The sequence below is a fragment of the Anabrus simplex genome, chromosome 4 (assembly GCF_040414725.1).
Source record: "Anabrus simplex isolate iqAnaSimp1 chromosome 4, ASM4041472v1, whole genome shotgun sequence".
NCBI classification, from domain to species: domain Eukaryota; kingdom Metazoa; phylum Arthropoda; class Insecta; order Orthoptera; family Tettigoniidae; genus Anabrus; species Anabrus simplex.
Window position 1 is genome coordinate 283,243,847 of NC_090268.1, and position 25,937 is coordinate 283,269,783.

The 25,937-nt window shown below is 42.9% G+C and overlaps 1 protein-coding gene across 1 annotated transcript in view; it reads right to left on the reverse strand.

The window, feature by feature from the left end:
* LOC136871883 (urocanate hydratase) overlaps positions 1–14,966 on the reverse strand; it is a 252,569-nt gene extending 237,603 nt beyond the window's left edge. The window contains exon 1 of the mRNA XM_067145541.2: positions 14,816–14,966. Coding sequence (XP_067001642.2) covers positions 14,816–14,944 — 129 coding nt within the window. The 5' untranslated portion in view covers positions 14,945–14,966. The remainder of the gene's footprint in view (positions 1–14,815) is intronic.
* Positions 14,967–25,937: the final 10,971 nt, after the last annotated feature.

Here is a 25,937-nt window from a genome sequence, read left to right on the forward strand (position 1 = left end):
AATGACCAGTACCTCACCCAGGCGGCCTCACCTGCTATGCTGAACAGGGGCCTTATGGAGGGATGGGAAGATTGGAAGGGATAGGCAAGGAAGAGGGAAGGAAGCGGCCGTGGCCTTAAGTTAGGTACCATCCCGGCATTCGCCTGGAGGAGAAGTGGGAAACCACGGAAAACCACTTCCAGGATGGCTGAGGTGGGAATCGAACCCACCTCTACTCAGTTGACCTCCCGAGGCTGAATGGACCCCGTTCCAGCCCTCGTACCACTTTTCAAATTTCGTGGCAGAGCCGGGAATCGAACCCGGGCCTCCGGGGGTGGCAGCTAATCACACTAACCACTACACCACAGAGGCGGACTCAGTCATATACATTTTGAAAATACAGAGACTTTGGCTGTTAAAATTGACGAAAACTTTGTCCAAATCTAATTTGCGTTTAATACTGAAATTACCCTGAACGTCAACGAAGTCCTTAATCCTGTCATATTCTTCCTCAGCTTTCTTTTTTCCTTCCTCTTCCCGTTTTTCAATTTCTTCTTGTCTTTGAATAGGATTTTTGCTTGGTGTTGGAAGACTTTTAGACAGATAGGCAGGCACATTTTCAAACTTAGGAACAGCGTCGTTTGAGAGTTTTAAATGGTTAGATTTTACAGTTAAAATAAACTCATCAGGTCTTTTAACAGAATCGTCCCTAATTACGAAACTTCGTCGAAGTATTTTATGCACACAACTGAGCTTGCTGAAAGGACGAATTCGGCTCGATGGATGGCTATGATCCATTTTTGTTTCTGAAACAAGTCAGTAGGAAATTTAAACACTGAAATACAACCAGCTATACAACACGACGTGGCCATAATTCACAATGTTCACACACGTTTAAATCATTCAACACCATCGATAGCCTCACTGCTGCGAGGTTCAGATCAGCCTACAAGTCACTGGCGAGAAATGAAGCGGCTGGCGACTTGTGTGACGTAGCGTCCGAAGTGGAGGGGGAGCCTTATGGCCTGTCTATCTAGTTGGCCTTGGTGGAGCGCAATTACCTGATTGTGAGGGGAGTTGAATAGTTTCCTATTCTTTGGCTGACGTCTTTTTCAATGCACTGTATTTGATTGTAGATAATATTTTTAAACTAATTTATTTTCCCAATAGGCAATGTGCTGCAGCACTTCAGCACATAAGGTACGGCCGCCCCTGCTTATGACTAGTTCTTTTTGGATGCTCGCTTTCACTCCAATACCTCTTGAGTCCTGTTATTAGTTTTTTCTTTCTTTTCTGTGAAAGAGGTTTGCGAAATTTAACAACCTTTGGTAGAGGAGACTACGAGATTATCTTTTTACAAATTAGGGCAGTCAGAGACATCGGTATCAGAAATCCCAGCGGAAGCTAATTTTTTTAACTTCATTGAGCCCAAATAAGCTAATAGTCTGTATCAGTGAAAAATCCCCATAATGCCCGTATATTCCTAACAGATTTCCTGAATTTAACGTGCAGTCGAGTTGGCCGTGTGGTTAGGGGCGCGCAGCTGTGAACTTGCATCCGGGAGATAGTGGGTTCGAATCCCACTGTTGGCAGCCCTGAAGGTGGTTTTCCATGGTTTCCTATTTTCACACCAGGCAAGTGCTAGGGCTGTACCTTAATTAAGGTCACGACCACTTCCTTCCCATACCTAGACCTTTCCTATCCCATCGTCGCCGTAAGACCTATCTGTGTCGGTGCGACGTAAACCAAATCCCGGTAGTAATAAAAATAAAATAAATTGAACGTCAGTAATAATATAGTCTACTATGAGTGTGTTATCTCTGCCCTTGCATATATTGTGGTCATTACCCTAAAAAGCATACCGAACCCCACGGGGCAATTACCCCTGAAGGGCGTTGGCCCACCAAGCGAATGCTGCTCAGCCCGAAAGCCTGCAGATTACGAAGTGTTGTGTGTGGTTGGCATAACGAATCCTGTAGGCCGTTATTCTTAGCCTTCTAGACTGGGACGCTATCTCATCGTCATATAGCTCCTCAATCGTAATCACGTAGGCTGAGTGGACCTCGTACCATTCCTCAGATGTAAATTCCTCGACCTGGCCAAGAATCGAACCCGGGGCCTGCGGGTGAGAAGTTGGCACGCTACCCTAAACCAAGAGGCTGACTGTCATTAAAATTAATTTGTAACGGCTAATCCCACACTAATTCATGAACGTTTTCCACTCGCGTTCCCTCCATATCGTCCTTACATTTAAACATCACCTTATCAAGTCCTTCGCGTCTATTTTCAATTGTATTGCTAATGATTTAACGTCACACCTAAGTTACTCAGGTAGATTTTCGGCAACAACTGCATAGAAAACTGAGAGGAGTGGGAAGGAAGCGTCCGTAGTCTGATTTAGGTACAGTCGCTGTGGAAATTGAAAACCAAGGAAATCCATCGTGAGGGCTTGAAATGGCGAAGCTCGATTAGAATCGACCATCTCCTGAATGCGTGCAGTCAACTCGCTCTTTTTCTTCTTTCGATTCTGACGTAGCAAAAAAAATTGGCGTATGGCTTTTAGTGCCGGGAGTGTCCGAGGACATGTTCGGCTCGCCAGGTGTAGGTCTTTCGATTTGACTCCCGTAGGCGACCTGCGCGTAGTGATGAGGATGAAATGATGATGAAGACATAGACCCAGCTCCCGTGCCAGCGAAATTAACCAATGATGGTTAAAATTTCCGACCCTGTCGGGAATCGAACCCGGGACACCTGTGACCAAAGGCCAGCACGCTAACCATTTAGCCATGGAGCCGCACTCTGACGTAGCAATTACCCACGGACATCAACACTTGCTGTCGAACCTGAATGCCACAGCACACAGTTCATCAAAAAACCTATCAACATCGTCATCATCTGCTCCTTCAAATGCCGAATACTCTGATAAATTTCTAGTCACCAAATCTCGTTAATTTATGTTCCTAACAATTTTTTTTCTATTTGCTTTACGTCGGACCGACACAGATAGGTGTTACAGCGACGATGGGATAGCAAAGCGCTAAGAGTGGGATGGAAACCGTCGTGGCCTTAATTAAGGTGCAGCCCCAACATTTACTTAGTGTGAAAATGGGAAATCACGGGAAACCATTTTCGGGCCTGCTGACAGTGGTGTTCGAACCCACTATCTCCCGAATGGAAGCTCACCGTTGCGCGTCCCTAACCGCACGACCAACTCGCTCGGTAGTTTTCGTTGTTAATCCTTATCTATCACTATGTAATGGACATCAACACTAGAAGGAATAGATTGCAGTTTTTTCAACTCTCGTATGTTTGTAAGAAAGATAAATGAATGTGTTATGTTCGTTCCACAGCCCTAAGGCTGGTTGGATCCTCAGCAATTCCGCCATCAGCTGTCATACATGGTGTAGGCATCACTGAGGAGTGGGGTAGTTTCCCGTTACTTTCCTCACGGAGCAATAATTAGCTATTACATCAGTCTGTCAAGCCCACTGAAATGCATGCATCATCCGACCTTATGAGCAACATTTTCACACCATTCATAGCAGGGACTGGCTGCATAAGGAATGGCATTACTAGCATCACTCATACCTCAGTCGCATTCACATTGTCAAAGCCAAGGATAAGACTGAGACAGGTCAATGAAAGTAACAGGATTGCTGTAGCCTATACCAGAAGACATACTGCGCTGTAAACACTACGTCCCGCCAGCAAAGGCATAGATAAATGGATATTGTATCAAACTTATTAATAGGGGTAAATATACATGCACCAAGCGAGTTGGCTGCGCGGTTAGGGTCGCGTAGATGTGAGGTTGCATTCGTTAGATAGTGGATATAATCCCACCACCAATAGCCCTGAAGATGGTTTTCGTGGTGTCTCAATATCACACCTGTACCTTAATTAAGGCCACGGCCGCTTCCTTCCCAATCCTAAACCTTCCCCATCACTGCATCGCCGAAAACTTTCGATGTGTCAGTGCGACTTTAAAACACTAACAAAAAAAAAAAGCATCATACATGCCAACACAATTTGTTTCGCATTTATCTCACGCGAAAATGGTGAGTTCACACCTCGACTCCAAAGAAAGCCTTCTTTCATAGGAAGGAAACAGCTGAGGTAAGTTATGAACTTCTACAAAAGGAATTACATACTTTGAACGTTGAACAGGACATAGATTGTGACTGGAAAGAGTCCTAAATAAATAATAACTAGAGGACTCGTGCTGCTCAGTAGCATTCGTTACAAATAGGTCAGATAACTCGTCTTGATATGCCTCTTGCAGTCATATTGTTTTGCCTGCCCTTTTGAATACTTTTATGAACATTTAATATAGGTACAGACGTGCACATTAATGGTGTCCCGACATAAACAATCAACACTGCCCCACTCCAGTACTGAAAAGAAGGGGAGAGAGTGAAGGGGTAGTGTTGAAGGCCAATCCAGTACAAAACATGGGGGAAAGGAGTGAAGGGGTAGTGTCGAAGGCACAATGACTCACCTTCTCGCTTAACGCATTGCTGCATGGACTGCATGCAGACAGCCCGCTACACGACATCGTTGTGATCGAAATGGGCACAGTGGCGGATGTATTGAAGTACAGCATTAGGTTACCTACTCGCCCGGCCCCGCGGTGTACGGATCAACGCGTCCGGCCGCTCCGGATTCGATTTCCGGCCGGGTCAGGGGGTTTTAATTGTAAATGATGAATATCCCTGGCCTGGGTACTGCGTGTATGTGTCGTCCTTAACGTTCCTCACATTCACACTCAACACTCCGCAATTCCAATTACATGCAGGTTCATATATTGTGCAAGTAGGGGCAAAAGAACTCTATAGGTCGACGCCCCGAACAAATAGTATTTTAACATTAAAAATTAAAAAGGTAACCTTCTCTGATAATTACAGTATTAAGACGTAAAGGAGGTTTTAAACCAAAAAGTATATTATACTAGTTAGGAATATTTTGTAGCTGCGTTATATAGGGTCTACCAATCCTTCTTCACCTCGTTCTTGCCATATTTCTATCCATCTCCAAACTGTCTTAAGACTGCATGGTATTGCTTGTGCTACTGCTTGGGGGACCATGTGAGCCTCCCACATGCCAATAATACGGCCTCGATTCACCTGTGATAGGATAGGAGCCATTTTATTACAATGTTACAGTATAACGCCGCAATACACACACTGTGTATTCAGCACTACCTGTTCACTCCCTTCCCTTCCTTTTCAGTACTGGAGTGGCCTTCAACACTATCCCTTTACTCTCTCCCCTCCTTTTCAGTACTGGAGTGGGGCAGTGTTGATTGTTTATGTCGTGACACCATTAATGTGCGTGCGTGTACATAATACCTGATCCATTCGCAATTTAGTTTATAACACTTCTCTGTGCTTCGACCATTCGGTGGTCTGGATCTTAACATTTTCAAACGATCTTGCCCGAGATAGTGCAACATACAACTGGTCGTGGCTGAACACTAGTTAGGGTAAGTAGACTAGCCACTTTTTCAAGAGTTTACCCCCTGCGCTTTATTAATGGTCGTGCAGAAGGCTAGTCGACTTGATACCTTCTCGTCAGTACGTACGTAGACGGTTTTACCTTAGCAGTATGTAAATGATTAGGAACATTCTGCCATCTGTTGAGTATAATCAAAAGCTGGGGAAGGTCAGAGAATCAAAGTCGACTTGATACCTTCTCGTCAGTACGTACGTAGACGGTTTTACCTTAGCAGTATGTAAGTTATTAGGAACATTCTGCCATCTGTTGAGTATAATCAAAAGCTGGGGAAGGTCAGAGAATCAAAGTCGACTTGATACCTTCTCGTCTGTACGTACGTAGACGGTTTTACCTTAGCAGTATGTGAGTTATTAGGAACATTCTGCCATCTGTTGAGTATAATCAAAAGCTGGGGAAGGTCAGAGAATCAAAGTCGACTTGATACCTTCTCGTCAGTACATACGTAGACGGTTCTACCTTAGCAGTATGTAAGTTATTAGGAACATTCTGCCATCTGTTGAGTATAATCAAAAGCTGGGGAAGGTCAGAAAATCAAAGTCGACTTAATACCTTCTCGTCTGTACGTACGTAGACGGTTTTACCTTAGCAGTATGTGAGTTATTAGGAACATTCTGCCATCTGTTGAGTATAATCAAAAGCTGGGGAGGGTCAGAGAATCAAAGTATCTAGCGAAGAATAGTATACTCTCTGGCTTGACAGATAGTAATCAGATATGGCTGCATGCAATGAGCAATGGCATTTCTAAGGGTGAAAATAACGTATATCAGAATATTAATGAAAGTCTTAGTCGCTCAGCAATCTGCTAAGTGCAGTATGTATTGAGGGATAGGGTAAGCCTTCGCCTACAATTATTGGAGTGATCATTTAATGATTTGATCTTGAAAAGAAATGTACTTCCGTTGACTTTTCAAGATATGCAAGATTTTTCGTGTACTACTGAAGATTTTGATACAAACCACGCCTTTTAACTTCCTCTGGTTTTGTGAAACATCCATATTAGCGTTTTTTATAGAGAGAAGAAAATATAATCATCATCATCAACAACTGAAGACTAAGCCTTGTCACTTCAACCTTACTTACCTCTCACTAGCTTGGACGATCAGTTCCTGATATGAACTGCAACTCCCTTGACACTCGAAGTCGATTCGTGAACGAGAGTCTTGGTTGCCCTCTTTACTTTTACCCATAACATCTTCCAGTATACAGCAGATGAAATTATTGTGCCTTATTATGTGCCCTGTTAATATCACCTTCCTCTTTCCTATTTCACTTATCAATGATCAGCCATCTTTTCTCGTTTTTAATTTATCATAGAAATAGTACTATTTTTTAAAAACATTTTTGTATGTGTTATAATATGTCAACTCGATCCTCTAATACGGCACATTTCCATGGAAGTTGTGCGTTAACATGTACTGTAAGATGCTCTTCATCCTCCTAAGGGCTGACATCCATTTGAAAGGACACAGACTTTAAAAATTCGAATCCCTCGGAAATACAAAAACATCGAATATACGTTTTGGTTTGTGTGATCTGATTGCGCCTTCACTGTTCCAAACAAAACATGGCTATAGAGTTACAAACAAGAAGGAGCCTCTAGAATTTACACCGTTCAATACAAAGCTCAGGTAAGTATATTTTCCGCTATTGAAAACATTTTCTGAATGACTGAAATAATGACGAAGTATTTGTTAAACTGTAGATTACATATTCGCATGTGTAAAACAGTTCAGGAAACGTTAGTACGTTGTGCTGAATAATGAAGCACTTGTAAAATGAATTTGGGTCTCTATGTAGTGCGATCCAAATTAAAAGTACAAACATTTTCTTGTTCCTATATTATCGTGTAGAGTAGTTCCATATGTTCGCAATCCCTTATCAACTCCTTACTGACCTTCATTCCTACCCACCACAATAATAAAAGGAAAGGTAATCTACAGCTGGAGTCCAGCTCACTGTAGATTACCAAATGTCTAAATTGCTCTATAAATGTTACCATGAAATGAAATGGCGTATGGCTTTTAGTGCCGGGAGTGTCCGAGGACAAGTTCGGCTCGCCAGATGCAGGTCTTTTGATTTGACTCCCGTAGGCGACCTGGGCGTCGTGATGAGGATGAAATGATGATGAAGACGACACGTACACCCAGCCCCCGTGCCAGCGAAATTAACCAATTATGGTTAAAATTCTCGACCCTGCCGGGAATCGAACCCGGGACACCTGTGACTAAAGGCCAGCACGCTAACCATTTAGCCATGTTACAATGAGTTATTGTTATGCAAGTGTACAGACTGCCAGGCGCGCCGACTTCGTGTAATTATTGGTGGGGGGGGGGGGGGGGGCGGCACGATTAACATGAACACAGGCTTGTGAAATGAGGAACAACTATTACTGCAAACATTCATATACAGTATATTAACAATATTCAAAAACAAACAGAAAACAGAGTAATAGAGCTTATTTCTTGAATATGTTTTTGAACGAATCAAATATACAGCGAAAGTTAAGTCATCTCCGTACAGACCATGAAGGCCCTTGGAGGGGTGGAAGGTAAAGGCTTCCACTATCCGTAACCTCGGTACTTGATGGGGTAGAGTGGTTAGCTTTACGCCTAGCCGCCTTTGCCCCCAAGAATTAACCTGGTACTCATTTTTGGTGTAGGCTGAATGAACCTCAGGGCCATGTGCACCTCCGGAAGTGGACATTTCATTTCTTTACGACTTCCTGACGGGGATTCGAACCCACGTCCTTCCGGGTGAACCGAGCACGCCTTTACCGCCTCGGCCAGGCAGCCCCTCAAATATACAGAGTTTTCAGTAATATTCACAAGTAGGCCTAAACAGAAAAATAAAGCTTTATTCATAAATAAATATTTTGAATAAATATCTTATATACGAAGCTAACAAAAATTTTCACAAGTGAAAACGTAGAACTTGTTTCATAAATACATTTTCTGAATACATGTCCTGTAACTGTATTTCATGATAATAGCTCTACCACCGCCTCAGCAGTCTCCATTGGAAAATGTAGTCCTTTGAAAGAATGCCCGCTTTCTAATCTCATTCCTTGATATAAAACCATCTACCAAACCCATTGGGAAGAGCTCACTGGACTCTCTGGGTATAACCACATCAGCGCAGCTCAATCTATCCCGCAGCAGACCTGAGAGAACGAACCTTGGGACTTCCTTTTTAAATCTTGTTAGGCTGTAGTTCTCGACTCAGTGCTCCTAAGACTACCACACGCTACGTTTTAAGGGGACTTAACATCTAGGAGGAGAATTTTTGGGGAGGGGCAAAATGGCACTCTACCCCGCTTAAATCATTTTGGGGGGCAGAAAAGCCCCCCCCCCATAGTCGGCGCCAATGCAGGCAGCGCCAATTCTAGTGGATGCTGATCAGCTACATGACTTCAGTTTGCTTGTTCGTAAATGAATCGATCTTTCAAAAAGACAGTAAATTTAGCTGGGATGATAGGTGGAGGATTCTGGACCCCTTCCAAGTACATTCTTGACAACAGAGAATATAATAATAATAATAATAATAATAATAATAATAATAATAATAATAATAATAATAATAATAATAATAATAATGTTATTTGTTTTACGTCCCACTAACTACTCTTTTACGGTTTCGGAGACGCCGAGGTGCCGGAATTTAGTCCCGCAGGAGTTCTTTTTACGTGCCAGTAAATCTACCGACACGAGGCTGACGTATTTGAGCACCTTCAAATACCACCGGACTGAGCCAGGATCGAACCTGTCAAGTTGGGGTCAGAAGGCCAGCGCCTTAACCGTCTGAGCCACTCAGCCCGGCAGCAGAGAATATAGCATGGTAAGTTGAAGAGTGAGCAGATTAAGGTAAGTAAGGTAAAGAATGAAGAGTAGTCATTTTAACATTATTTTTGCATATTCATTCCACAAAATACTGATTTTTCGTACACTGGGGGTTAAGATCTTGAGTTTCCGTAGTAACGGATTTTTTTTTTTTTTTTTTTTTTTACTATTTGTTTTACGTCGCACCAACACAGACAGGTCTTATGGCAACGATGGGATAGGAAAGGCCTAGGAGTGGGAAGGAAGCGGCCGTGGTTTTATTTTACGTATAGCCCCAGCATTTGCCTGGTGAGGAAATGAGAAACCACGGAAAACCATATTCAAGGCTGCCGACAGCGGGGTTCGAACCCACTATTTCCCGGATGCAAGCTCATAGCTGTGCGCTCCTAACCGCACGACCAACTCGCCCGGTAGGGAAATTCTAACCGCCCCTGTTTCCTAACAGGAGGTGTTTCACTCAGGTGGGTTAAAATTGTATTAAACGCGCGGGCATGTGTACTACAAAGATATCGATTGCGTGCGAGGTAGACATGACGTGTAAGGAAGAACAGAATAAAAGTAGTTTAATGTGCTTGGCAATAATAAATTAGTGTAATGTATGGTAATACTGATAACGCTAGGGAGTTTTTTCCGAGTGTATAAAATGGGCACGTTGTGCTTGCAAGTGTGAAGTTGTATGCATGTGTTCATACGTTGAGAGAAATGGAGGATAGACAATCCTCCGCAACATGTCAAAGAGGTCCAAGTTTGATTGTCACAAATTCAGAAAAAATAGAGAAACAAAACGTGGAGTGGTTTGGAGGTGACTGTTAAATCATGTGTGTCACGAAATTATTTAAATGATACATTTTATTTAGTACTGAAATGTAGTAAGTCATAATCGTGAAACAGGTGATAATTCACATAGAAAAGTTATTTCAAACGGCGTAAGTGAATTATCTGGAATACATTTAGAATGAAATGGAAAAGAAGTTACCCCTGAGGAAGTTGAAATATCGTCTAAAGACTTTATCTATATTCGCAGATGTGTTTTTCGCGCCGGAAAGACGGTGTTACAGCCTTTACAACAATCCTTAAAAGAGGGAAATGAAAGAACAAGAAAGGAACACTTACTTCTCATTAACGAGAGTACATTAAATATTGTTTGCTTTGCAGCTGAAAATAATCTACGACTGCTTTTTCAAACCATACTGAGTGCAGTTGTAGCTTGGAGTTATGCTTTTACATGCATAGATCTGCGTATTTTTGAGAAACACTAGAGTGGGGAAATGTATCCCAACTTTAGTGTCCTGTCGTGGTGACTTACCGGTATTCAGTATGACGGAGAGGCTACATTTAGAGGAAATTGCCTCCATTTGAAAGTGAATGGTATACCCGGATTCTAGGTGTTAAACCTATTCTTGTAATAAGAGACTTTCTTCCTGAAACCGAAAACGTCTAAATTTCTTCATGAACGATATTTTTGTATGGCTTCCGTAGATTTGTTCTCGTTCCATTGTACAAACCAAATTTATTAACTTCATTACTCACGAGATCCGATGCAGAATTGAGCAGGCCAGAACTTCTTTTCAGAGACTTAGGAAACTTTTGACAAGCCGTGACCTTTCCATTTCACTACGGACACGACTACTCCGGTGCTACGTTTTCAGCATTCTGTTATACGGCGTTGAGGCATGGACGCTAACTGAGACCATGTGCAAGAGATTGCAAACATTTGAAATGTGGACGTACCGAAGGACGCTGAAGATACCTTGGACAGCTAAAATGACCAATATAGACGTTTTGCACCGTATGAACAAAGAACCAGAAATTCTCACTACCGTCAAGAGAAGGAAACTAGAATACTTTGGTCATATGATGCGGAACTCTAAATACCACCTTCTGCAAATAATTCTCCAAGGGTAAATTAATGGAAAACGTGGTCCGGGGAGAAGTAGGACATCATGGCTCGGCAACTTGAGCCAGTGGTTTGGGGTGACAAAGCTTACTCTGTTCAGAACAGCTATGAACAAACAACACATCATGCTACTGATCGCCAACGTTCTGCGAGGACATGGCACATGAAGAAGAAGAAGAAGAATAAGAAGAAGAAGATTAACATCGCCCCACACTATTGAGTCAATGCTAATGTACGTTATTTGTTCACCTATCAAATTATTCAGGAACTATTCGTTGATGAAGTTAACTTGCTTGGTTCTTGGGCAAAAAATATTGCTACCTTGGAAAACAATGTGCCCTTGTTTGGATGAAAAGAAGAGTGAATTTCATCAAACATTTTTAAATCCAGTTTTGTGGAATCTCCATAGTCCATTTGTTTTAGTTCTCCGTTTCCGAGTGTTAGAAGCCATTCAGTGAAGTTAGACTGGACTTGACTGTGACGAACTATCGCCAGCACTGTCGGAAGTGTGCACCAAGCAAGATCACTTTTCTAGCGAAAGGTGATTTGTTGTTCATTATAAGTAGCTGATCTACTGCCGAAAGAGCGCAATGGGGAGCCATGGTTGCCTCGTCCTATATGATTAACTTAGCCTGTCTCATTTACTTCGCGTCTTCTGACATTCTTATGTTAGACGTAGAGGTCTGCGCATTTAGAATCATTACTCTCTCTTTCCTGTGACGTAACATTGCTCTCAAAACGTCAAAATGACAACCTCACCTCGTTGAATGAGAGGTATTTTGTCGAGAAAGAACCAAGCATACGAAGTTCCATCGCATCTGAATCATATCTCTACCATAGAATCATCTACAACGAAGCATCCGAGGTAAACATTTGTTAAGATGTCATTCCTCAAACTAAGCGGAAGGCGTTTCATCTTGTGCTTATACGTCCAACCCTTGCCCCGTTTCTCTTCGGGATCGGCTATGAAGTGAGATGAACCTTCGTAGCGAGTTTTCACGACCGATTGCCCTTCCTGATGTCAACCTCATCGGATGAATTAATGAAAATGAAATGGCGTATGGTTTTTAGTGCCGGGAGTGTCCGAGGAAAAGTTCGGTTCGCCAGATGCAAGTCTTTCGATTTGACTCCCGAAGGCGACCTGCGCGTAATGATGGGGATGAAATGATGATGAGAACGACACATACACCCAGCCCCGTTCCAGCGGAATTAACCAATTATGGTTAAAATTCTAGACCCTGCCGGGAATCGAACCCAGGACCCCTGTGACCAAAGCCAGCACGCTAACCATTTAGCCATGGAGCCGGACGGATGAGTTAATGAGATGAAATGAATGGCGTGATATATGATAGTAGGAAGGAAGAAGGTGAACACCGATGCCGGCATTTAGCCTACTCCTGTCGAATAGCACCAAGGGGGCTGCGCAAGTCTTTACGTCGCCATCCGACGGACGAATCACCGTCAACAGCGTCATATGCCCTAACTCCATATGAGCACTGCGGAGAGGTTTGGAATTTAATCCAGGCTGTAGGCACGCAATCTAGTGATTAGAAATTGTGTACCACGACCTCCCTTAGCCAACGGCCGCAGCTGTGTTGAAACACCGGATCCCGTGAGATTTCCGAAGTTAAGCAACATTGGGCGTGGTCAGGAGTTGGATGGGTCGCCACGCGCTGTTGGTGGGGGGTAAGGGAATGGAGGAGCAGAAAGGAACTGGCCACCCTACCGCACGTAAACTCCGGCTCAGGAACACCTCTGCGGAGGTTCGGACTTGCCCTCGGGAAGAACAACCCTTACCTTACCTACCTCCCTTAGCCTGCCGGCTAACATTCTGAAGGTAAACATTTTTTCAATCAATGGGACTCGAATCAGCTAACCACGATGTTATCAGACAATATAGTGTTCATGCCTTAACGACCATGGCCACAGACAGACTTTACTATCGTGCTTAACGATGGAGATAATGTGTTTTCATACCCCAGAATAGGATTGGGAAAGTAGCGGCCGTGGCCTTACCTTAAAGTCCCAGCATTTGCCTGGTGAGAAAATAGGTAACCACGGTAACCCATCTTCCGGGGCTGGCAACGGTGGGATTCGAATCCACTATCTCCCAAATGCAAGCTCACAGCTGCGCAGTCCTAACCACACGGCCAACTCGCTCGGTTTCTTACGGTATAAAAACATCCTGTCCGACAACCGAAGAGGCTGGGAACGATTGCCAGGTTCGGTTGTTTTATTCTCATTTTTATGAATAATTTGCTGATTAGACACTAGCCAAACACTTCATAACTGATAGTTATTTCCTCTCTTATCTTTTCAGGGTACATAACTTGCGGAAGGCTAAGTGAAACAAAGAACTTTCTGACAGATGACAGAAATAATATGTAACCAGTATAAATTATGAGATGTTAGTTTAACAGAATGCGTTCTAATTAAGCTGTAAGATCACATTTTATACATAAATTAATTAACCTGAAGGGTCATATTTGAATATGTCTTCTTTCTTCCTTAATCTGTTTACCCTCCAGGGTTGGTATTTCCCTCGGACTCAGCGAGGGATCCCAACCTCTATCGCCTCAAGGCCAGTGTCCTGGGATACAACTATGAATGAGGACCAGTACCTCTCCCAGGCTGCTTCACCTGCTATGCTGAACAGGGGCCTTGTGGGGGATGAGAAGATTGGAAGGGAAGGCAAGGAAGTTAGGTACCATCCCGGCATTCGCCTGGAGGAAAACCACTTCGAGGATGGCTGAAGCGGGAATCAACCCCCCCCCCCCCTACTCAGTTGACATCCGAGGCTGAGTGGACCCGGTTCCAGCCCTCGTATCAGTTTTCAAATTTCGTGGCAGAGCTGGGAATCGAACCCAGGCCTCCGTGGGGTGGCAGCTAATCACGCTAACCACTACACCACAGAGGCGGATTTTAATGTGTTAGGTCATTAAAATTCGCCGCTAATTATTGTTATTATTACTATTACTATGTCCGCCTCTGTGGTTTAGTGGCATAATAATAATAATAATAATAATAATAATAATAATAATAATAATAATAATAATAATAATAATAATAATAATAATATTGGCGTGTGACCTCCGAAGGGGCCTAACGCAAGTCTTTCAAGCTGACGCCGTACAGGCCACCTGCCCATCTGTGAGAACGAGGCCCTACCCATGATTGATTCTAAGGAAGGAAGCACACACACACACACACATACACACAACCGCGAGCAATCGGAATTAACCAATGAAGGTTAAAATTACCGACCCGTATAGGAATCAAACCCGGGACCCACTGGACCAAAGGTCAGCACTCCCTAATAATAATAATAATAATAATAATAATAATAATAATAATAATAATAATAATAATAATAATAATAATAATAATAATAATAAAAATGTGTTTGACGCATTTTTGACTACTGTCGGATTTAAGAAACACCTCGCATCGGAATTTGGTCCTAAAATGTACTGTTACATATTAGTCAAGCATGCTAAATGTCAACCTGGGTTCGATCCTGCAACCTTCATTGCAGGGTCGAGCGCAAGCCAAGTATTAATTTTCTTAACACCACAGTCCAATGACTTACCCTTTTTTGGTCAGTGTTGAGACGGTGGATGCGTACTGGAGCATGCGGCAGGGCAGGGTTGCGAGTTCTCGGCTTGGGCAGTGGGTTTATCTGTAAACCCGCTGTTAAACATTCTAACGTCTTCTCCATGGTGTTCCCACGTACGAACTGTCACATTGGCTGTTACTGGGGGCTTGTCAGGCGTGACCTTCACAGACCTGTTCTACCAGCAGCACCTCGTTCTGTCATAAATTAATTTGTTTACTCCTTTCTGGTATCCAAGTGCGCAAAATGACTATTCCACGTGTTGTCACGTGGTCACACGTTTTAACCTGGAAAGACCCGTTTATTCCACTGCCCTAGCAACTGAGAAGAGAAGAAACTATCTGGCACCCAGTAGGTTCAATAAGTCGTTTAATACAAATTTCAAGCGTCATCTTGGCGACGAAGATCAGGATTAACACTCTCATAAAACGGAAAGCGAGTTCCCGATGAGAGAAATATATTTTTCACATCAATAGTGCATTATTAAAAAAAAATTAGATGTACGGCTTATCTGGTGTTTGCTCAATGAAATAAGCGTTTCGTCGTAGGCCTGACACTAGACTCAGAGTTGGATGCGTCAGGCCCTACCAACTGACTCTGGGGTGTATGCAGGTGAATTTAGTCAACGCTATATATATATATATATATATATAGGTGGTGTTGATTTAGTAGTGGACTATGACTAAAACGAAACGCTGGTTTTATAGACCAAACGCCTGAAAAGCCTCACATCTAACTTCCATAAAATTTAGAAATTCTCTAGGCCTATTTATTTCCTATTTTATTAGACTACCTGGATTGCGTAATTGTTTGAAGGTTTGCCTGCTAATCTCAAGGTTGCAGGAATGAATGCCGACGTCGGGCCCGGTGAACGGTGAATTGCCACAAAATTCTAACATAGATATTTGTAAAATGGACACAGTTTCCTTTTGTTTGTTTGTTTGTTTGTTTGCTATTTGTGTTACTTGTCTTTTCGTCGCTTCGACAAAGGCATATAATTTTTCTTTTTACAATTGTACGTCGTGCCGATCCAGATGGGTCTTACAGCGACGATGAGATAGGAAAGGCCTACGAGTTGGAAGGAAGCGGCCGTGGCCTTAATTAAGGTACAGCCCCAGCATTTGCCTGGTGTGAAAGTGGGAAACCACAGAAAAACTATCTTCAGGGCTGCCGATACCGGGGTTCGAACCCACTATCTCCCGGATGCAAGCTCACAGCTGCGCGCCCTTATCCGCACGGCCAACTCGCCCGGTCAGACATATCTTATGGCGACGATGGGATAGAAAAAGGGTAGGACTGGGAAAAAAGCAACCATGGCCTTAATTAAGGGAGAGCCTCAGCATTTCTTGGTATGAACATGGAAAACTTCGGAAGACCATCTTCAGGGCTGTCGACAGTAGGGGCGCGAACCTACCATCTCCCGAATGCAAGCTGACACTACGTGACTCAAACCGTGTAGCCAACTCACTCGGTTGGACATACGTGAAATGCAACAGAAGTACGTGTAGAAGGATATGTGAATTTCTACAATGTAATATACCCTCCCGCATGTGCCAAGGTGGCGTTGTTTCGGTGGAGGAATGCCTGCATCAAGTACATATACTTTTACATCGCTCAAGACCCCATTGTTTGCTCTGTTCTACTTTGCAATGGAGGTGCACCTGATTTAGAGCGAATTTAAACATCAATAATTTTAAATATTATGTAAACATCAATAATTTTAAATATTATGGAGTCGTGTGTTTCGTAATGTCAGCGGAGTGGTCACGCGTGTTAATGCGCTATGGCTATGGAGCCAAGCTCTGCATTCGGGAGAGGAGTGGGTTCGAACCACACCGTTGGCTGTACTGAGAATAGTTTCCTTCCACCTTCTTACCCAGTTTCATTCATTCACCATCATTCATTTCATCTTCATTAGCTCCTCAACTGAGACTGCTGTCAGGAAGGGCATCCAGCCGTAAAAGCATGCCATATTCATCTCACCTCATCCCCGACCCCGTTCCAGGGAACGAGACTAAGAGGTACCTATACACACATATCTTACATACACTCATGTTCATAAGAACCAGAACACCTTGAAAAACTTGAGATAGGAAGTTCATATTCGCAGGACATGTGCATTAGTATGTTATGAAGAAATGATTAGCATTTGAACCATGTCGGCCCTCAGGTTCAAGGTCCACATCGATATCTTGCCGCACCACCACCGACTGATAAAATGTGCCTCGGCTCTCTTTGCCGCTATAAGCTAAAGGCAATGGATCAGTGTGACTTGAGCAGACGTGCAGGATTCCTCGCATACCATGCGAACACCATGCCGTCAAGTGAGTGACTTTGAAAGAGGGCGCATTATTGGCATGAGAGTACGTGATACATCCATCCGGGAAATGGCTGCTCGTTTGAGACGAAGTGTGTCGGCAGTGCAACGGGTGAGTGCAGAATGGTTCACAGAAGGCCGTAGAACACGACGAGATGGGTCTGGTCTCACCACACAGACCCCCCCCCCTTCCCCCGAGAAGCTCGATACCTCGTCCGAATGGCACTGCAGGACAGATCTGCGTCCTCCTCGGCTATGGCGCAACAGTGGAACAGTGTAAGACATCGTACACTATCAGGAGTGACAGTCTGTCGCCGTTTATTACGGTCTGGGTTACCGGCGCGTCGTCCACTTCTCCGTCCACCTTTGACTAATGTGCATACACATGCTAGACTGCAATGGTGTCTGGAACGACGTCATTGGGGACAGAAATGGCAGCAGTTAATGTTATCGAACGAATCCAGGTTCTGTTTGTTTGAAAATGTTGGCCGCATTTTGGATTCACCGCACACAGGGGTAAAGGCATCACACTGACTGCATTCGCACAAGACATACAGCGCGAACCAGTAGCGTATGCTGAGTCCAAGACGTGGGCAGCCACTAGACTTAGGTTACCCCTTTGCGATGGTTGGTTTAGTGAATGACAACCCTTTTAAGCGTTTTGAGCTGCAACGAAGAACAGTTGCCTTCTGGATAATACAGGATAAACAAGGCCATTATTACCCATACTCCATGGCCTTATGAGTAAAAGAGAAAAGGTTGCATATAACTGGCCATTAACAAATGGCAAGGAGGCGAAACTCCAACACTCCTTATATAAATTACTAAAAACCTAAATAGGCTTACGGCCCAAAGATACAGAGGTTAATCCCATGCTACAAGAGGGTGACTAAAAGAGGAACCTCTACAGCCAAGACGAGATTTACAAAATTTAGTGTTAGAAAACTTTAGTCACCCAATCGCAAGGTTGAATGGGAGACGGCACAGGGCCACCACTCTTCTTTCCCTTACAATACATATTTCCTGGTATGGAATAGAAACAGAGTCCTCAGACTTCGCCTGAAAACCTACATTTAAACCACCAGTTTACAAAATTACATTAAAAGAAAACGGCTAAAACCTTCCCCTCAAACTACCCGCAGGCGCTATCACATGTTTAGGAAAATTCTGCCATTACCTTGTATCGCTGGATATTCTTCAAGCAGGCCGCGCCCCTGCCTCCTAGGCCTCCCTCAAGTCACAATCCTAGGCACTGGAGCAATTCAGACAAGACGGCCCTAAAGTGCCCTGCTTATGTAGTTCCGTAAGGGGAAGCTTCCCGATTAAATTGAACCACACTGCTGATAGGCTGTATTCCTGTACACAAGCCCGGTTTTAACTGGCTAGAGGACATATTTACAAGCATCTGATATTTAGATTACAGTAGAGGAGGAACCAGCTGACGTGTTGACAACTTCGGTACACTAAAAAACAAACGGTCTTCAGAAATGGGTTACCAATAACAAAAATGAAATTTCCTAAGTTCTAGGTTTGTTTTTGGTGCGTGAGAGTGAGCTAGCAAATCGATGTTAGAGCCATGTAATTGTAAAAGACGAAATTCTTTGGAAGTTTACAAGTTCAAGTCCGTTGGCATAGATGGCCGTAGAGAAGGCGCACAGTTTAAATAGCAGAGGAACTGCTGGTATTATTATTATTATTATTATTATTATTATTATCTTCAAACACTTAATGCACACTAAACACATCACACTACCATCCATCACAGAAACACGTAATACTGATGACGTAACACCACATAGCGTTGGCGTAAGGAAGGATATTCAAACGTAAAACTAGACCTAACGACGGTACGGGCTGACTAACAAATTTAGTAATAGGACAGGAATAATAATAGCAGTAATAATGTTACTTTCCCCCTGTGGGTGGGGCCGGTAGAATACACTCACGGTATCTCTAGCCTGTCGTAAAAGGAGACTAAAAGGGGTCCCAGAGACTTTCATTTTTGTTGCATTTTTGTGCCTGATATTGCTTCCAGTTATTTGTGTCAGGCTACTCGCTTTCATATTTCTTATCCGACCTCCCTTGGTCAACTGTTGTTCTTTTTCCGTTCCGACGGTGTTAGGTTTCCGAGGTCTGGGGAGTCTTTCATTTTCAAGCCCTTTATGGTGCTTGTATTTATTTGAATGGTACATTCATTCTGAGCATTGCTGGAACTTTTCAAATTTTACCTAGGGTAGTTGCCCAGTTATACTTTCCCTTGAGTCAATAGAAACTTGATACACTGCAATCCTTCAGACCATTTACAAATGAAACTGACCAATTAAAGGATACTTGAAATACAGGCATTAGTGTAAGTAACCACCAAACACACACTTTCCTTGAAATACAGTATACTTGTGATTCAAATTTTGCACAATGAACGATGATGACATTACATAATAATAGTTTGTATGTAGATACGATAATAAGCTTTTGGGCTTTTCTTTTTACAGAGTACTTTGATCTGTGTCTTCAAAAGGTAATCTCGTCTGTTCAAGAGTAAGACCTCTAAAAATAAATGAAGATTTGAATGACTTGAACTTAAGAATGCTTTACCGTTGTCTATAGTAAGTGGTACTCTCGTTCGCCACTAGATGGCTCCCTGTGCGCAGTGCGAACCACCTCGTGATGAGGAGAATAAGAATTTGGAAAAAATCGGAAAGAAATAAGAATAGTAAAAGGACACCTATATAAATCCTTAATGGCTGGCAACCACGTATTACTTAAGTGACAAAGAGTGTTCCTGTTGAAATTCGTATTTCCACAGCTTCCCGTATAATCCCAGACCTTTGGTGTTTAGTATGGGTAAGAGCTCAAACACCGGGTCGGCGGATGCAGGGTGAGTCTGGGCCTACAAGTGGTCACGGCTGGTCCGTGGTCAACAGCTCTGTACTCTGACCGGCCAACCGAGGAGAGGAGGGATGGCCACGGCTCTACACCTCTGAATTCGGGAGACGGAGAGCGGCTGATCCCCGCCTTCGGCCGTGTTGAAAATTGTTTTCCGTGGTTTTCCATTCTCCTGCACTAAGGTGAATGCCGAGAGAGTTCCTAGTATAGGCATTGAACGCCTACCCCCTCGTTTTCTCCAAGCATCTCCTGGTCTGAGAGGCGGCTTCACTGCCTAAGAGGCTCACCTCCCCCTTCAAGGAAGGAATGAAAACATAATAGTAGTAATTGAACATCTTAGAACGCGACATCATGACCCGTTGATAGGGCGTGCTCAGCTATTGCTGATTTGTCTGGCTGGTTGAGACGGTTATTACGTTGGTGTTCCTTGATACGAGTACCAATGGAATCGGAATGTTTGGCCAATGTATACCTTGCCGCAAGTACAGGGATTTTTGTACACCCCAGGGTGTATTTGTATGGCTTATTACTAAAAGTGGTGCAGCCTTTGTAAGGCAGACCCTTCAGCGATGACGGGCACCATGTGTTATAAGTACAATGTACATTTATAAAATAAGAAAACTAGATCTTGCACGGAGAAACTTTATTTTACAGGCAGATAAAAGAATACATGGTAGTACACATTGCTATTCAACATACTCACTATTCTTATCCAAGCTCTTGTTTCTCTTCATCAAGACATCGATGTTGGTTAAGGTAGAAATCTGCTTCCAGTTTCTGAAGCCACGTCATGACGGTCATCCTCGTGTTTCATCAACGATCCGAAGAGATGGAAATCACTGGAGGCCTGGTCGGACCGTCATCGCTCAGCCCAGCTCGACAAGGTTTGCCATTTCTAGGTGAGATAAAGGATGTGTCTTTTTGAGGGGGGGGGGTGCCGTGAGGCTCCGCCCCGCCTCACAGCCCGTGGTGACCTACCTGTTTGGACAAATGACCGACATGCGAGTACTAACGCAGGGACATAGCCTAGTACAAGAGTACAGAATAACTTGAGGTGCAAAGGCTAGTCTTCTGCCAGCTACTTCCACCCCTCCGTAAAGGAGAAGTTATGAGAAACCTCCCTAAACCCACCAGGCAATACCATATCTCCTTTCGGCACTGGTTACCCTGTCGCGGTCATACCAAGGCATCCCCGGCGCTAGACCACTGCCGCTCAAGAGCCACTGTCACCCCCGGTCCATGGCCGCCTGCAAGGCTTTCAACGTAGAAAATGGTGAAGATAACATAAAAAAGAAATTTTGACGCGCGGTCGAGAGTAAATAAATAAAAATTAGTCTTGCAAACGACCATGCGGATGGCCAGTAATGCGAAAGCTCTTCCCAAAGGAGCTACTTCCCATACCCCCTTCAAACCAGGATATTATTGCAGCCACCACTTATAACATTAAGGACGGACCGCATAGAGAATGTGGTGCCGCACCATTGTTGTCACAGCGCTGGTGATAAATATTGTTTTCAGAGGACGTATAACTGGGCAATCATCCTCCGATAACACTGATCAGAGGTGGGGGGGGGGGGGTAGAGGGGATCCGGCAATTAGAAAAATGAAGGTATCGGTCAAAGAAAGACAAAGTCTACTACGGGCATGAAAATGAAAGACTCCCTAGGCCTCGTGATCTAATACCATCGGGGTCTGAAATGAACAAGAGTTGATCAATTGAGGTTGGGGAGGACAGATGAAAGTGAGGAGCCTGGCACAAGCAATGCCAGGGCTCAGCTAAAGACCCCGTGGTCGCCAACCCACACTCCCAAGTTAAGAGTTCCTGAATCCCCTTTTAGTCGCCTCTTACTATGGGCAGGAGATATCGTGGGTGTCATTCTACTGCCCCCACCCACAAGGTAAGTTAAAGTATATTAAAGTTCTCCCACAAACTTTACGTCTGGTAGAGGAGAAATAACTGACATGGCGAACATCACATCTCGACTAGCATTCATCTCTGGTCTTCTGGAGGCAATTCCCGTAATATTAACGTTGTTACTGCTGATTGTTTGTCTAGATACTAACGAATAGTACAGGGCAAGGATTATTGCGGATATCATGTTAAGGAGGTTGTCAAGAAAGGTTACAGATTTCTCCACACGGTTATGAGGTATTTAGGGGGTGTAGTAAGGATGCAAAGAAGAGGGCGTAGAAGTCTCTGGTAAGACCCCAGTGTATGGGATTCTCACCAGGACTACTTGATACGAGAACTGGAAATAATTCAAAGGAAAGCAACAGAACTAGTTCTGGGTGTTTTCCGACAAAGGGGTAGTATTACGAAAATGTCACAAACTTTGGGCTGGGAAGACTTGGGAGTAAGGAGACGAGATGCTCGACTGTGTGGTATGTTTCGAGCTGTCAGTGGTGAGTTCGCGTGGAATGATATAGGCAGACGAAGAAGCTTGAGTGGTGTTTTCAAAAGTAGGAAAGAAGTATGAACATAAAGTTGGTATTCAAGAGGAAAAATATTCGTTTATAGGAAGAAGAGTTAGGGATTGGAATACTTTACTAAGGGAAAAGTTCAATATATTTCCAAATTCTTTGCAATTATTGAAGAAAAGACTAGGGAATGTGCCACCTGGACGACTAACCTAAATGCAGATCAGTGGCGATTGATTGATTGATTGATTGATTGATTGATTGATTGATTGATTGATTGATTGATTGATTGATTGATTGATTGATTGATTGATTGATTGATTGATTGGCAGGCAGGATATATTATTGGTGTTTTCTACTGCACCCACCCAGGAGATCGATCAATTGATTGATTGAATAATTGATTGAGTCATCAGTGGTTTATACTGGGATCAAGACGTGGGCTAACGGTAGACTAACTTTACCCCTTTCCATTGGTAGGTTTACTGAACGTCAAGTCTTCAGCGTTTTGAGCTGCAGTCAATATCCAACGGAAAAGCCCGTTGTGTTGTGAAATCTGCTTCACAAGCTACTGCGCTGGCCTCCGCTGCTGCCAATACTCAACTCCTGCTCAGTGGAGATGGAAGCCAAAGGTTTAGCAAATTAAAAGTCCGGCTTTGTGGCTAAATGGATATAATGCTTGCCTTTGGTCCGATGGCCCCGGATCAATTTCCAGAATCAACCCCCTCATACTGTTAAATCCCCTGGCTTGGGGAATGGATGTTTATGACGTCTTCGCCATTCATTTTATCCTCATTAGGACACCACCAACCCTACACAGATGCCATGCACTATTATTATTATTATTATTATTATTATTATTATTATTATTATTATTATTATTATTATTGTTATTGTTATTGTTACCGTGTTTTCGTGAAGCAGAAAGAGTTGAAAGAAGATGCTGGTGGGAATGGGTCTATCTTCGATATCAAAGATTAACTTAAAACTTTAAAATAAAGGTTATATTTCTTTTCAAATCACAAACTTAACAAACTTTTCACTACGTGAAATAACAAGGTTACAGGTACAAATAGCAGTTTGGAAATAACAAGTGCTGAGCTCCCAGCTCCAAATTTACAAATTTACTACATCGCAAATGTTGCGCCTTGTTAGTCATGGAGAGAAATCTCCCAATTCAAGAGCACTTTGCTCCAAAGGTTACAAATACGGCCTTCCAAGGCCCCACTCAATTCTACACAAAACCAGCAAGAGTTTACACTCTCTCCGAATTCCACAAAGGAGACTGGCTCCCAATTTCTTACACAAAATGCTTACAATTTCCGGCTTCTCTAGGCCCAACCTACAAGTTACAATTTTTACACAGGGGTATCTATTGCCCAAACTACTGCGCCTTCGTGGAAGGAAGAACAGGTTAAATTACTGGCCCGAACACAAAGTGAATGTAGGCGTACACTTGCGCTCCTAGAAAATTAAGTGAAAAACCCTAATTGGGCTCTCGTCCCGATGATGCAGAGGCTAATCCCAAGCTACTGAGGTGACTAGAATGAAGGTTAATTTAACGCTTTACTGAAAAGAGAAACAGTTACAAAATCGTAGTCATCTCAAACTAAATTGAAGGGGAACTCAAGAGGTTAACGCACTCTCTATCCCCGATTTACAATTGAAGTCCTTATGAAATATTACTTTAGCCGAAAGAAAACAGGAGGTTACATAGTTAGAACTTAGAACCTTCCCCTCGGTAGGTCTGCGGAGGTAGCTACGGAAAAATAAGACTGGTGGCCATTACATTCGCTGTTGAACTGCCTGGCGAAGAATGAGGCGCCCCGCCTCCTGTCTTCACACACTCAGTAAGACGACGATGAATAAGACAAGGAAACCAAGAAAGCCTCAGCTTATATATCCGAGGGCACAGTTCTAGAGGGTTCTGGACTAAATCCGGACACACCCAGGGGCGAAGCGTCAAGGGAGACGGGGTAGACAGCGTGTACCCTTAACATTTTGTGAAATAAATATTGTTTAGTTAATTCAATTACTTTTTAGAACATTTCCAGATTCGTTTCCCCGCTTTACTTATTTTCGTCTCACTTCGGCAATGCTAAGGCTCGCGTTAGTTACACGAAGCACGTAGGCGAAAGTAGACGCTGTCCATTCTGTGTATTTTCCCTTTGATTTTCAAAGCTTTCAGATAGAGCAACACTAGCGCTATCTGTAGATGCTGACTGTGGACCTATGACTTACCTATAGCGAGATGTCTCCGCCCAGTAGACAGACTTACCAGCGTCTCTTCTTGCTCTCATTGGCTAGTATTTGCTCTCTCTTATAAAGGTGCTCTTATTGGCTACCATCTTAGACATGCTTTTAATGTTATTAATTTGAATTTACTTTATTATAAGACACGTCTAAAAATAAATTAACAATATTTAAATACGAAGTATAGTAAACTTACACCTAATAAATGAATGACAGCATCAAAATCCTTCAAGTACGTGCATTTTCTTGCCCGACAATATTAGTTGCGGTATTTTAACCCCAACAACTATTGGCTTCCAGTCTTAATAAGGTACTCCAGAGTACGCATACGGAAAAAATTGTTTAACTTGATGCTGTATATTCCGTTAAAGTCAGTTTCTAGTGAACGCGCTATGAGTGCATTCAAATGAATTAAAACGTATTTAAGGAATTGGATGACTAACCAGAGACTAACTTGGGAACTGCAGCTATAGAGAAGAAATTTCTATGGAATCTTAGCAAGACGCCTGACTTCAAGACCCCGAAATGAAGGACAGGGGGATTAAACTCATTTACAAGAATATTTTTTAAGGTGGCTTGTACGAACAACTACTTATTTCTTATTTCTCTTATTAAATCTGCATAACAATGAAATATAATGCTATTTTTGTTCTAAAAGTATGTTGTTATTTGACAACTCCCGTGGCCTATTTCGTCTATATTTAAAAATAAAGCAAGTGCACGTTGGGTTATAGGTTGTTATAGGGTTCGTCTTATTTTCAGAGTCATTAATATAATACTGAATACAGATGTGTGCGTCGAAAACAAAATTCCATATAATAATATGATTAAAACAGTTTAAATAAAAGAAATCTCTGTCTACCCCCTTACTTAGTTCACGCTTCGCCACTGGACACACCATCTCATTTTTATTGGCCAAATTCAAAAGGTACAAGAAACCTATTATTGGCTGAAAAATAATTACAGAAAATTCATGATTGGCCAGATTCAAAAACTGGCGGAATGAGAAAGAAGTGTTGCAAACCTTGAAATAACAAAATAAATGAACATTAATTTAGTTGAGAAAACATAAGAACACAAAACTACTTTAAATCACTAGTTCTTTTACCTTGCACCAGAGTACATTACCTCAGTTTTTTGTAATGACATCTATGAAGAAAAGTTTAAACTTCTTGAAGTAAACAAGCACAAAACAAATAATTCCAGCCAGTTTAGGCAACTTCA